This window comes from Talpa occidentalis, unplaced genomic scaffold, assembly GCF_014898055.3.
Source record: "Talpa occidentalis isolate TD23 unplaced genomic scaffold, MPIMG_talOcc4v2.1 talOcc4.9, whole genome shotgun sequence".
Classification (NCBI taxonomy): Eukaryota; Metazoa; Chordata; class Mammalia; order Eulipotyphla; family Talpidae; genus Talpa; species Talpa occidentalis.
Genome location: NW_023605305.1, coordinates 106,019,928 through 106,032,332, shown reverse-complemented (window position 1 = coordinate 106,032,332; position 12,405 = coordinate 106,019,928). Strand labels below are relative to the sequence as shown.

General features: G+C 46.1%; 1 protein-coding gene and 1 long non-coding RNA gene across 4 annotated transcripts in view; one reads left to right on the top strand and one right to left on the bottom strand.

Moving 5' to 3' along the window:
- ELAPOR1 (endosome-lysosome associated apoptosis and autophagy regulator 1) overlaps positions 1–12,405 on the bottom strand; it is a 61,886-nt gene that overhangs the window by 27,792 nt on the left and 21,689 nt on the right. For both annotated transcript variants that reach the window (XM_037498175.2, XM_037498174.2), the window contains exon 2: positions 1,042–1,162. In XM_037498175.2, the coding sequence (XP_037354072.1) occupies positions 1,042–1,162 (121 nt within the window). The remainder of the gene's footprint in view (positions 1–1,041; positions 1,163–12,405) is intronic.
- The window catches only part of LOC119235102 (uncharacterized), a 67,213-nt gene that overhangs the window by 39,684 nt on the left and 15,124 nt on the right, over positions 1–12,405 (top strand). The window lies entirely within an intron of this gene.

Genomic DNA, 12,405 nt, shown 5'->3' with positions numbered 1-12,405 from the left:
AGAGGGATTGCTGATGGGTAGGATGGGGAAGATGAACATGATCTGTGATTAGATAGCAGTGATATTTAAGCAGCTCTGTGGCTATTCTAAAACCACTGAATTTTATACCTTAAAGGGGTAAATTTTATGACATGTAAACTATATCCCAATAAAATTGTTGTTCAAAAAAAAGGATTTAAGGCTGGGGACGCTCTGCCCTGTTGTGGGACATGGCTTCCTTGGCATTGGAGAGGTGCCTTGGGCATCCGAGAGCCCTTGGGGAAGAGCCCACCAAGGCCTTTCATGCCGAGTTAACTGAGGTGACTCATTTGTTTCCATCAGACACACCTCAGACCCTAGGCATTTCCACTCATCAATTTTACAAATATTTATTTGCTCACTTAATTAATCAGGGTACAATTTTAGGATTTTAATACCCTCAGTCTACTTTCCAAATCTTCAAGTATTCCTTGATTCTAGGCCCTGATTTTTATGGTTATGCCTTTGCATTTCAAGTATCTGTCAAATGTGGAGAACTTGTGACTGACTGCAGAGGTGGGGATGGGAGCTGCAGGCCTTTCCAATTGCACAGTCAGCTCCACTGCCAAGGAAGGTTCTAGTTCCCTGAAGTGATGCCCAGTGCATTATAAAGTTCCATCCCTGCAGAAACTCAACATCTCTGGCTTTCTTTTCAAGAAAAGCAAATTGCAATCTTTTCTAATGACTGATTGTGGCTGCTGAGTATAGATTGGAGAGAAATACATAGCCCAGATGAAAATGTATTTAAACATAAAAATATTTGATCAGCACACAGTTGGGACCACTTACAATTTATATCCTGATGGAATTGAAATTAAAAAAAAAAACCACTTTGCATCCTTAAAGTAATACATCTGCACCAAATCCCAAAAGGGTTGGTGGGGGTGGGGACGAGTAGGGTGAGGGAAGGTCTGATTTCTCAAGGTGGCTGCACTGCCGGAGGGGCCTAGCTTGAATGGTGGGAGGCTCAGGGCAGAGGCCACACTTTGTGCAGGGCAGCCCTGGAGCAGGGTGGCTGCTTACAGCACTCGGTGCCTTTGACGGGGTCTGGGAGGCTGGTGCACAGGCCAGGAGTGTGCGGGACGGCGACCCTCCACCTGGAACCCGTGCTGTCACAGGCGGTGTACTCGTAGTGGTACTCGGACTGCAGGGGGAGAAAACAATGGGTACAATGGAATTAGCAGCGATCAAACATTCACAGCTCCCACCCACTTTCTGCCCAGCACCATGGTTACTGACACTCATCAGTACAGTAGTCCTGCGAGCCCCCTGCAGGGAACAGGGCATCTCATACTGAAATGATCGCTACTAAGTACAAGAGCTACAATAATGTGGGTCATTCCTCTCCACCTGGCCATGGTCTAATCTTTAAAAATCCAGTGTGTGTGTGACTTTCTTTGCTGTTGTATATAAATAATGTCCTAATCCATCAGAGGAATGTGGGGAGGTAACTAGAGAACAGGCTAGACACAGGTGGGGTGGTTTTCTTACCCCAAAGTGTAGACTTTATGAGCAAGGATGATCTAAATGCAAGGGTTGGTGCACAATAAATTTAGAATGGATTGTCACCGAAGCTGAATTTCTACTTTTCTGAGTTCTTCCTGTGCCCTCTGCCCAGAAAGACTAAGACTTTCCACCTTGCATTTTATTTTTATTTTTTAAAGATTTATTTATTTATACAAGAACTGGGATACAGTCAGAGGCTTGGGAGGGTAAGAGAATTCACCAGAGACAGAGTGGGGAACAGAACAGGCAGACGGACTGAAGACACTGCTGAGGCGAGCAGCAGGCGAGGCAGGAAGGGTCTGTCGTGTCATGTGGGTTGCTCTCTGGCCAGCTGGGAATCGAACCCACGCTGCTGAGGCTGCAACAGCTTCACAGCATAGCACTCAACCCACCGGGGAGGCCCCCCCACCTTGCATTTTATGAAAATGTCATTTTTAGTCCAGGCAGGGGGTGTGTTCTCATCACAGGGGCCTGTTCATGCCTGATTTCTCTGTGCAGTGGGAACTCACACTTCAACTGCTTTACCTGAGCTAAGAATAAGCAGTAACACAATCAAACAGCCAAATCAAGTATGAAATAACAGCAGCAGCAACAAAAACAATCAGAAGCACTAGTTGGGAGAAAGAGAACATGACAAGCCAAGCCAAGTGAACTTAAATATTTATTGCTCTTTCAAATTTGGAAAAAAACAACAGACCCCAGAGTTACTATGATTTTGGCTCTGACAAGTATTTCCTAATCCATGTTTACCTGAAACGATATTCAAGCCCAGAGTTAATGTCCACCTTCCATCCCCATGAAGGCATGATTGTATAACATGTAAAAAATGCAAGGGACTGAGACTAAAAATGAGACAGTTTTGAAGGCTGCTAATCTAAGACAGCACTGAAACCAAAAGGAGGATGCTTTAGGTTCTAGAAGAGGCGAGTGAGCTGCAATTTTGTCTTTTCCATGATGCACATTTCTTTCACGTTGTAATGTCTGAAGTCAATGACTTACAATTGACACAAAGGGAAATGCGATGCTGTATTTTAACGGGTAGAGCTTTTTCTTTGTGGCACATTAAAAAAAAGATGACTTAGAAGCCAAGGTATCTCACACCTGTGCATATATGGTAAGTTTGTTGTCTCTTACCTGTACTTTCAGAAATTTAGGAAGCTGGAGGAACGATTTGAGAGTTCTGTTGCTATTTCCTCCGTTATAAATATTTGCCAGATATACTGTGTTGTCAGGAAAGTCATGACATAGTTTTCATTGAAAAACAGGAAAAAATGCATTATGACTTTTCCAACAACCCAATACTTTGCATGCCTGATCCTTAGAGACCTAGGTGCTGGGCCTCAGAACAGCTGCACATAAACTCAGCACTTTCACCTGGGGGAGAAGAAGCAGAGATAGTGGAATTTTAGGGAACTGTGAGTCTGACTTTCAGCTACGAGCTTTGCCTTTGGATTTAGATGTCAGTGTCACCTTGGAAAGAAAACCACCAGGACAGCATGCTTGGTGTCCTCAGGCTACCATCTGTCTGGGTCTACTTTTCCTCATCATTCCAGTCTTTTCCTTTCCCCAGAGGACTACGAGGATAAATAGGGCAACTACAGTTATTTCAATTGCATTCTAAAAATGACACTCTCTGAAAGCTTCTGGTGCAAGAATAAGGGGTAAAATCCTCAGTATGCAAATGAAGTGACTTGAGGGAACCAGGCAGAAAAGATTCAATGTTCTCCCTGCGAACAACGTAATTATGCCAGTCATTTGCATGGAGCTTTTGCAGTTTCCAAACACCATCTCATCTGATCTTCAAACTCCCATGATACAGGCAGAGCAGGGTGTCTGTTTCGCTGTGCAGACACTGCGAGGGGGTGAAATGGCCTGTCCCTTTGTCACACAGCTGGCAGGTCACCGAGCCAAGATCCCAGGCCTTCCCCAGGAATTTTCCACCCTCCTATTTTTGATCAAACACGAACTCAAACTCATCCAAATTTAGCTGCCAACCCTGAAAATGAAATAATACTGCCAGCAGCCAGGTTCATGGGGAGACCAGAGAACGGGTGTTCAAGTATCTGATGCGTTTGAGGAGATAATTTCCGTTCCTTTTGACAGTGTTTGGCCTTTGGGAGTCACATAGGCCAAGTCCATTTCCTTTCATCATCTTTCATTTGCTGTCCCTGGGCCCTCTCGGGTGGGAGTTTTGCAGGGAAAAATGATGGTTCTGAGCCTTGGAGATTTTCCCTTTCAATATGTGCTAATTCACTGCATGTCACTTGACAGTATTTATGCCCTCCAAGGAGGCTGGCTTAGAGAGGACAGTTCAATTGGAGACCTCCTCAGTTATAGTCAGGGCTCTGTGAACAAATCAATTCTCCAGCAGCGCTGCCACTGGCCAGTGATCTGCGCCATGGGCAGGGTCACAAAGGAGACACACAGGTACATTCAGTATAGACGCTCAGCACACTGCTCCACACACACGGTGAGAGACCCAAAACCTCATCATGATGACTTTGAATGATGCGCAGTAGGTGGGCTGCTGCCTGGTCAACATGTCACAGTGTGAGTTCCCTCCCCACCCTAAGGAAGGTGACTCTGGGCAGGGAGGTGAAGCTGGGAATGGTAACAGTATGAAGTATATAAAGACTGGGAACAAAGGACTGAGAAAAGGAGCAGCAGGAGAAGAAGAGGAGGGAGATGGAGGAAGGAGACTGGAGGAGGCACATGGAGCAGGAGATGTGAAGAAGAAGCTGCACTGGCTTCTTGGCCTTGGACTTGTGCCAGGGACCTGGGGACGGGGAAGGAGATGCTTGAAAGAGAGGTGGATGAGAGACACATGGGGAACCTGACAGCGGCAGCCTTTATCTTGACCTGCATTTTGATTCTGCTCTCTGCCTTCTAGACTTGCCTGGCCCTTCTGCCCCTTTGCTATGTGTCCCCACCAGAAGGTACCTTAGCCTTGTGGCATGCTTTTGGGCCTCAGCGGTTCTGCTTTGGGCCAACCCTGTTTGGCTGGGCATTACCCACGAGGGGGTGGGTAACTTTGGGTGCTTCATTTGGAAACTATATTCTTTCTCTTCTCTTTATTGCACACTAATTATTGCACACTAATTGTATTAAAGTTCTTTTCTGTTGAACATCTTATGCACTAAAGTATGTTTTGTCTTAATGTGGCGGATGGCAGAACCCATTTAGAGCAGACAGGGTTGGTAGCCTGTCAACAACAGGCTACCCCCTCATTCTGTCTGTTTACAATCAAGGAAAGAAGGGAAGGGTTTGGGCATGAGGGATAGGCCCTCCTGCCCCACCCACCCTATCCACCCTCTCCCTCCTCCACATTCTCCTCAGCACACATAATACTGCTAAGAACATGAAAAAGAGAAAAACCACCTGATGTTGGAAACTGCTTTGCCTAATATCAAGCCAGCTGTTGGTAACCATGATCTTTCAGCTCGGGAAGAAGGATTCATTCAGACACACAATACTTCAGTCCTTGCTGTGTAGGGATTAAGTGAACTGCTGAAGTGACTTTAAAAATTGCCAAGTCAGGATGATGCCTGGCTGGGACTGTGTCCTTTCTTCATCTTCCCCCTCTACTCTTTCAAATGATGTCTTAGCTTTTTTTTTTTAAAGACTATCAAAGTACAGTTGGCCCTGGAGCAACATGGGTTTGAACTGGCAGGTCCCTTAGACGTGGAATTTCTTTGGTTAATAAATACATAAGTGTACTTTTTCCTCCCTTATGATGATCTCAATAGAATTTTCTTTTCTCTAGCTAACTTTATTGTAAGAATACAGAGAATGCACATGACATACAACACATGTGTCAGTAGACTGTTCATGTTATCAGGAGGTTTCCTGTCAACAACAGGCTATTGCTGTGTTTTGGGGGAGTTGAAAATTGTATGCGGGTTTTCGACTGCACGGGGGGTTACACCCCCGGCCCCTGAGTTACTCAAGGTCAACTGTAATAGATTAGAGGTTAGAGGCTGGTGGTGAGCTAGAGATGAGGTGTCAGAGAGGCCTTTGGCTGCCATTCCCTGTGGTAGACGTACAAGGTGACAAAGGAAGGTGGGCCACAGCACAGGTAGCAGGAGGACCACAGGACCGAGCTGATCTCTTCGGGGTGCCATAGGAAGGCAAGTTAGAAATGATTCCATCACCTTATTACCCCTCAGCACTCAGCTTCTCTAAGTCGCTGTTGCCTCGTCTAGAAAATGGGGAAATACATATACCTGCCTGCACAGAGAGTAGAGAATAGAAGCCTGAGGATCAGGTAGTCTAAATTCAAGTCCCCAAATAAAATTTTAACTATAAATTTAAATTATCATCCTATTGGTTGGTATCAAGAGATATTGAGAGGGAGGAGGGGAAGCAGGGGTGCAGGGCACAGACAGAGTGGGCATGAGCACAGGCTCACTGGATATGCCCAGTGGTAGCCTGGCGCTGTACCTGCTATTGACAACTCTTGGACTGCATGCAGCTGTGCAAGCAAATATTAAGTGCTAGGGCTTCCCTGGTGGCATAAGGGGTTAAGTCTCAGCACAATGAAGCTATCCGCAGCCACTGCAGCATGAGTTTGATCCCCGGTCAGGGAGCTACCCATATAGCGCAGAAGACCTCTCCTGTCTTGCCTGCTGCTCCCCTCTACTGTATTTCAGTAGATGTGCCTGTTCTCCCCACTCAGTCTCTAGTGAGTCCTCTCACCCACTACACCTCTGGCCTGTACCCCAGCTCTTGTATGCTTAAATAAATAAATCTTTAAAAATAAATAAATATTAAGTGCTAAAAAGATTTTTTCCAGTCTGCTCTTTGGGTATGAAAATGTTTAAACTCTGGAACTATGGTTAAATTTGGACTAGATGAATCTACATTCTAGGAAAACGTCCATCCATTTAATATTCAGCAAGCTTTTATTGAGGGTCTATTATGTGCTGGTGAAGCAGTGGTGTCCAACCTGCCACTGTTTTCTATGATTGTCATTGCATGCTCTTGCTTGCTCCCACCCATGTGGGCTGCTCCCTAGCCAACTGGAGGTTCAAACAACACAAAAACCTTTTCAACTGACAATGGTTTGGCTTGGCTTTAGCTCAAGTGGGTTATTTCGTTGCTTCGGATTTCCAATCCCAAGTGATGAGCCTTTAAAACCATCATACACCAGAACCCACAAACATGTAGTCTACCTTCTTAGAAGTAATAGCCGCTACAGCAGCAGAGCTGAGAAGACAGAGTGGCCAACTAGGACTGTCAGAGGGAGAAGCACCATGCAGTTGGTGGAGGTGAGGTCTGCGTGCCTTCTTCCTGCTGGGGTGCTTCTTTGGCCAGCTGGCCACGGATGCTGGCCACAGTGGTCTCATCTGGCTGGGGTACCAAAGGGCTGCTCCCCAAACAGGGCTTCCAGGGGTTATCATAGGTATGTCCTGGGCTGCAAAGGTCCTAAGGGAAGTGAGGGCTCAGTGGGGTGGTAAAAGAAGTAGATTCTGAGACCAAGGACAAATGCCTAGGTGATCTTCCACTCCTTGGGGCCTCACTCTTCACATTTGCAAAATGAGAAAGTTGGACTTAGGCCACGTCTGATTCCGAAGATTCCTCCCAGTTCCAATAACTTACAAATTTATGGCTGATACTTGCATGGAAATCTGTTCTTCCTTTCACCCTTTTCTCTCTGCCTTTAAAATGTCACATCAGGGCCTCCCCTGGTGGTGCAGTGGGTTGAGCGCCACGCTGTAAAGCTGTCCACAGCCTCTGCGGCAACAACATTTCAATCCCAGCCGGCCGGTGAGGGTCTCACATGGGGCTGCAGACCTCTCCTGTTGCTCCTGCTGCTCCTCCAGTAGTGTATTTCATCAGTCTGCCTGTTCTCTTCCCCACTCTGGCTCTGGTGAATCCTCTCACCCTCCCAAGCCTCTGACTGCACCTCGGTTCTTGTATAAATAAATAAAATAAATCTTAATAAATAAACAAATAAAATGTCACATCATAGTTTTATTTATTTATTTTTTCTTTAAGATTTATTTATTTATTTATTCAAGCACTGGGTACAGTCAGAAGCGCGGGAGGGTGAGAGAATTCACCAGAGCCAAAGCGGGGAGCAGAGCAGGCAGAAGGACCGAAGTACACTGCTGAGGGGAGCAGCGGGCAGCAGGAGAGGTCTGCGCACCATGTGGGACCCTCCTCCGGTGGCCGGGGAGCAGCCGGGGATCGAACCGGCACTGCAGAGGTTGCAGGCAGCTTCGCAACCCAGTGCTCAACCGCTGCGCAACCAGGGAGGCCCCACATCATAGTTTTAAAAATAATTATCAAAGTCATAAATGTTCGTTGAAGAAGATAAACTACAGTCTGGGATAAAAAAGACAACAGAAATCCGCCAAAGCCCAGGGCAGCAGAAATAACTACTTTTAACATTTTATAGTATGGCTTTCCAGATTTCTTTGACATGTGCATATGCATTTTTAAAAACAAAATGAAGATCATATGGTATGTCATTTTATATTATGACACTTTCACGGCAATTTAGGTCACAAGCACTTTCACGTGTCTTAAATGGGTGTGTTAGGGTTTCTTTAACGATTTTCCTATGGTTGGACAGTAGTTGTGTCCAATTTTTCCTTATTTTTAATAACACTACAGTGAAACTTTCTGTGTGTCTCTGATTATTTCCTTTGGGTGGATTCCCAGAAATGGAATTACTAGGTTAAAGAGTTTCTTTAAGATTCTTGACCCGGAAGGGAGATTTCTAAGAGAAAGCAGATTATCTCTAACTCTTAAAATTTTTTTTGTTATGGTTAATTTCAAATACATATATTTAAAATATAATGCCTATAATAACAGTACAAAACACAACAAAGCAAAAACAGACAATTACAAACCAGAGACATCCTGCAGGGGAGGAGAGAGAGGGATCAGAGGGAGGGAGGTAGGAGCACAGGGGACTGTGGTGATGGTGCACGGGTGCCTTGGGGAAGGAGATTCTATGGGGACTCAATCTGAGGGGGTGGGGGGGGAAGCAAATATTGTCTAAAAAATGTAAAAAATGATAAATGTTAAAATAAAAAAATGAAAAAAATAAAATGCCTCCCCCCATATTCCCATCATCTGCTTCACAACTGATAAATTTCTGCCATTACAATTTGGATAAACGGATGCACTGGGGTAAAACATTAGCAGGTCTGAGAACCACAGCACAGGCGCTGCTGGAGGGGGCAGAGAGTAACTCCCCAGCCACTACTGCCCCACAAGCAGAATAGACAAAGGCAACCAGGAGTCTCACATTCTCAGTCTTAGAATCACCTACTGTAAAAAGTAGGAAGCAGGGGATCAACATGCCTTGGGTTTGTCTTGGCTGGGACAGGGCCCACGTCAAAAACACGTTCTTAAGTAAACCCGGACTTTGATTAGAGCCAGGTTTGTAGTAGAGGCCTTGTGCTCCGGAAGAGGCCGCCTCCTACTCTTTTTTTTTTTTTTTTTAAAGTGTATTTTTTTGTTTGTTTTGTTTTTATTTATTTATTTGTTTGTTTTGTTTATACAAGCACTGGGTACAGTCAGAAGCGCGGGAGGGTGAGAGAATTCACCAGAGCCAGAGCGGGGAGCAGAGCAGGCAGAAGGACCGAAGTACACTGCTGAGGGGAGCAGCGGGCGGCAGAAGAGGTCTGCGCGCCATGTGGGACCCTCCTCCAGTGGCCGGGGAGCAGCCGGGGATTGAACCGGCGCCGCAGAGGCCGTGGGCAGCTTCGCAACCCAGCGCTCAACCGCTGCGCCACCGGGGAGGCCCTGCCTCCTACTCTTTGCCCAACTGCAGACTCACCCCTTCTCCTCTCGTCCCTGAAAAGCAGACAATCCTTTAGAGAGACTCTTTAGATTTAGATTTAGATCTGTAGAGAGATCCTTTAGAGAGAATCTCAAGGTGGGGGCAGAGAAGACCAGGCAAATGCCTGAGTTTGGTACAGTAGGGTCAACAGGTATTTACTGTCTCAGTTGCAGACACACCTTGGTTTGGATAGCACCTGACCCAGACGGGAGCAGATCCCAGGAAACAATCAAGGAGAGAGACTAGCCTTTTGCTGGGAGGGAGGAAACAGCTCTTCATAGCACAGAACATGGAAAGCCATGGAGAAATGTCTTATTTTGAAGATCAGGGACCCAGATGGGACTTTCTCTTAGGCGCATGGTTTCACAAGCTCCTGTTCTTTGTTCATTTGGCTTTGGCGTATCCTCACTCAGGGTTTGGGTGGATGATCCTGCTGAGGTTCTGGGGCACTGCAAACTCACTTTGTCCTATTGTGAAGAGGGGAGTGGAGGCCACAGGACTTTTCCTGTTATTCTCTAGTCTACCTTCTCCCTCCCCTTCTCTCCTCCCTTCCTCTGGTGAGTGCTGACTCAGGAACAGTGTCCCCCGCTTTGGCCATTGACACAGCTCAACCAGTGGACAATGGGTCTCCATGTGCAGCTGGTGCAGCTTGTGCCACCACGCCCAGGGCCTGACAGGGCCCGGCAGACCCTGACCCTGCTGCTCGGCCTGCCTTTAAGTCAAGCTGCTTGTCCATTTTGGGCACGGCAGTAGCCTGGTGCTCCTGGGAGACACTGACAGGCTAATGAGGAAGAGAGGTCTGGGAGGGGCGGAGGCCACCATGAGTGAGCAGGCTCTGGTCAGGCACTTTACACATATCTTTCCTACTAAACTTCACTGCCCCCCCATATCCCTATTGCTTTGACCTCCCTGCTCACAACTGCCATCTGCTCCCCAAATTCTCAATGATGTTTTTTTTTTTTCTATAGCACCTACCACCTTCAAACACACTTTATAATTTTAGTGATCCATGGTGCTTACTGTCCCTGCCTGCCCCCGCCCTAGCTCCGCATCAGGCGTGAGCTCCATAAGAACAGGCATCTTTGTTTCTGCTCTCTGACGTAGCCGTGCCCAGAACGGTGCCTGCCCGGCAGCAGCTCTCAATGAGTCTTTGTTGAGTGACTGAATGGTGGGGCAGGGACATGGCACTCGAGCACCTCTGAACTGCGCCTGGCACTCTGGATCAGAACCAGAAGATCTAGACTCTCATCTTGTGCTGCCACCCCAAGCACCTTATGATCGAGGACAAATCATCAAACCTCCCCCCACACCAGCCAATAAATTGATTCTTCCCCTCCCCCAAACTGAGTAACATGAACCTCCTGGGACAATTAGGAGACTATATGCAGGAAAGTTCTTTGTAAACTGGCTTAAGACACACACACTAAATGAACAGGTATAGCTATGACCTTGCTGGAGGGAGCTCCCAGGGGGCACAAAGGCCATTCTTTCCTCATTCTGGCGAAGGGAGCAGGAGGAAGGAGCCCAAAGACATTTCAGGTCTAATAGCCATGAAGACAGCGGCAGCTCGAGCCTCCCCAGTCCCCCTGGTGTTTGCCGCCCTGACTCACTCCCTGCTTCCATCAGTCTTCTCATACATATGGAACAACATCTGTCCCTTTTCTAGGTTTCTCCCCCAGAGTTAATCTCACCAAGGGAAAGGTTGGTCTCTGACATTTATGACACTGGGTTACTGCAACCAGCCCATCAGGTGCAGAGGGCTTTTCACTATTGCTTATAATTATCCTTAGGATTGAAATGGCTTTGTAGCCAGGAAACAAAATGTCCCTTTATAAATTCCAGTCCCTTTCTGATAGGTGAGAGTTTGGTACACACATCTGTCTACAAGGCAGGGCTTTATGAGATTATATTTCAAAGGTGTGCTTCTTTTGTTTTTTAATGAGATCAAAATGTTCCACTAAATTTTTTTTCACCTGAGCTTTTAATCATACATGAAAGAAAGAGGCCAACTAGCTCCTGGCCTATGCAAAGGTCTCCAAGGACAGCTTAGTGTTTGGATGATAGCAATTTGTGATGGAGAACTTGACCCTGGAAGACGAGGATGGACTTGGGGGCTATTATAACTATGATTACAGTAGCTTCCATAACTCGAGTGGAACAAATACAAATGAGTGACCGCAACACTACAATCTCCAAGAACAGTTTCTCAAACTGGGGTAAGGAGTCCTCAAATTCTCACCCATTAGCAGTCGGGTGAGAATGACTCTCCATCTTCTTCCCTAGTACCTGGCAACCACAAATCAATGTTCTGTCTCCATGGATTTACCTACTCAGGATATTTCATAAAAGTTGAATCATATACTCTGCAGACTTTTGTGCCTGTCTTAACATAGCATGTTTTCAAGGTTTATCCATACTGGGGGATGGATCAGTTCTTAATTCCTCGTATGGCTATATAATATTTCAATATCTAGATGCACAACGTTTTCTTTAATTTTCCATATATCTTTTCCTTTTTAACCCTCACCTTCCCTCTTCATATCCCTGCTATCTTGACCTCAATGTGGGTTGTTTCCAATTTTGAGCTGCTATAAAGAATGCTGCTATGTATATTTATGTTCAAATTTTGTGTGAATGTATATATGCTTTAGTCCTCTTGGGACTATATTTAAGAGTGGGATTGCTGGGTCGAACGATAACTCTGGTTAACTCTTGGATAAAATGCCAAACCATTTTCCACAACAGCTGTGCCATTCTATATTCCTACCAACAATAAATAAATGTTTCAATTTCTCGACACCCAAGTCAACTTTTTTATTACCTTTTTTTTAAAAAGATTTATTTATTTATACAAGAATCAGGGTACAGGCCAGATCTGCGGGAGGGTGAGAGGATTCACCAGAGACAGAGCCGGGAACAGAACAGGCAGATTGACTTAAATCCACTCTGAGGGGCGCAGTGGGCAAGGCAGGAGAGGTCTGCTGCACCATGTGTGTTGCTCCACTGCCGGTGGGGATCATACTGGCACTGCAGAGGCTGCAGACAGCTTCACAGCACTGTGCTCAACTGCCTGCACCACCAGAGAG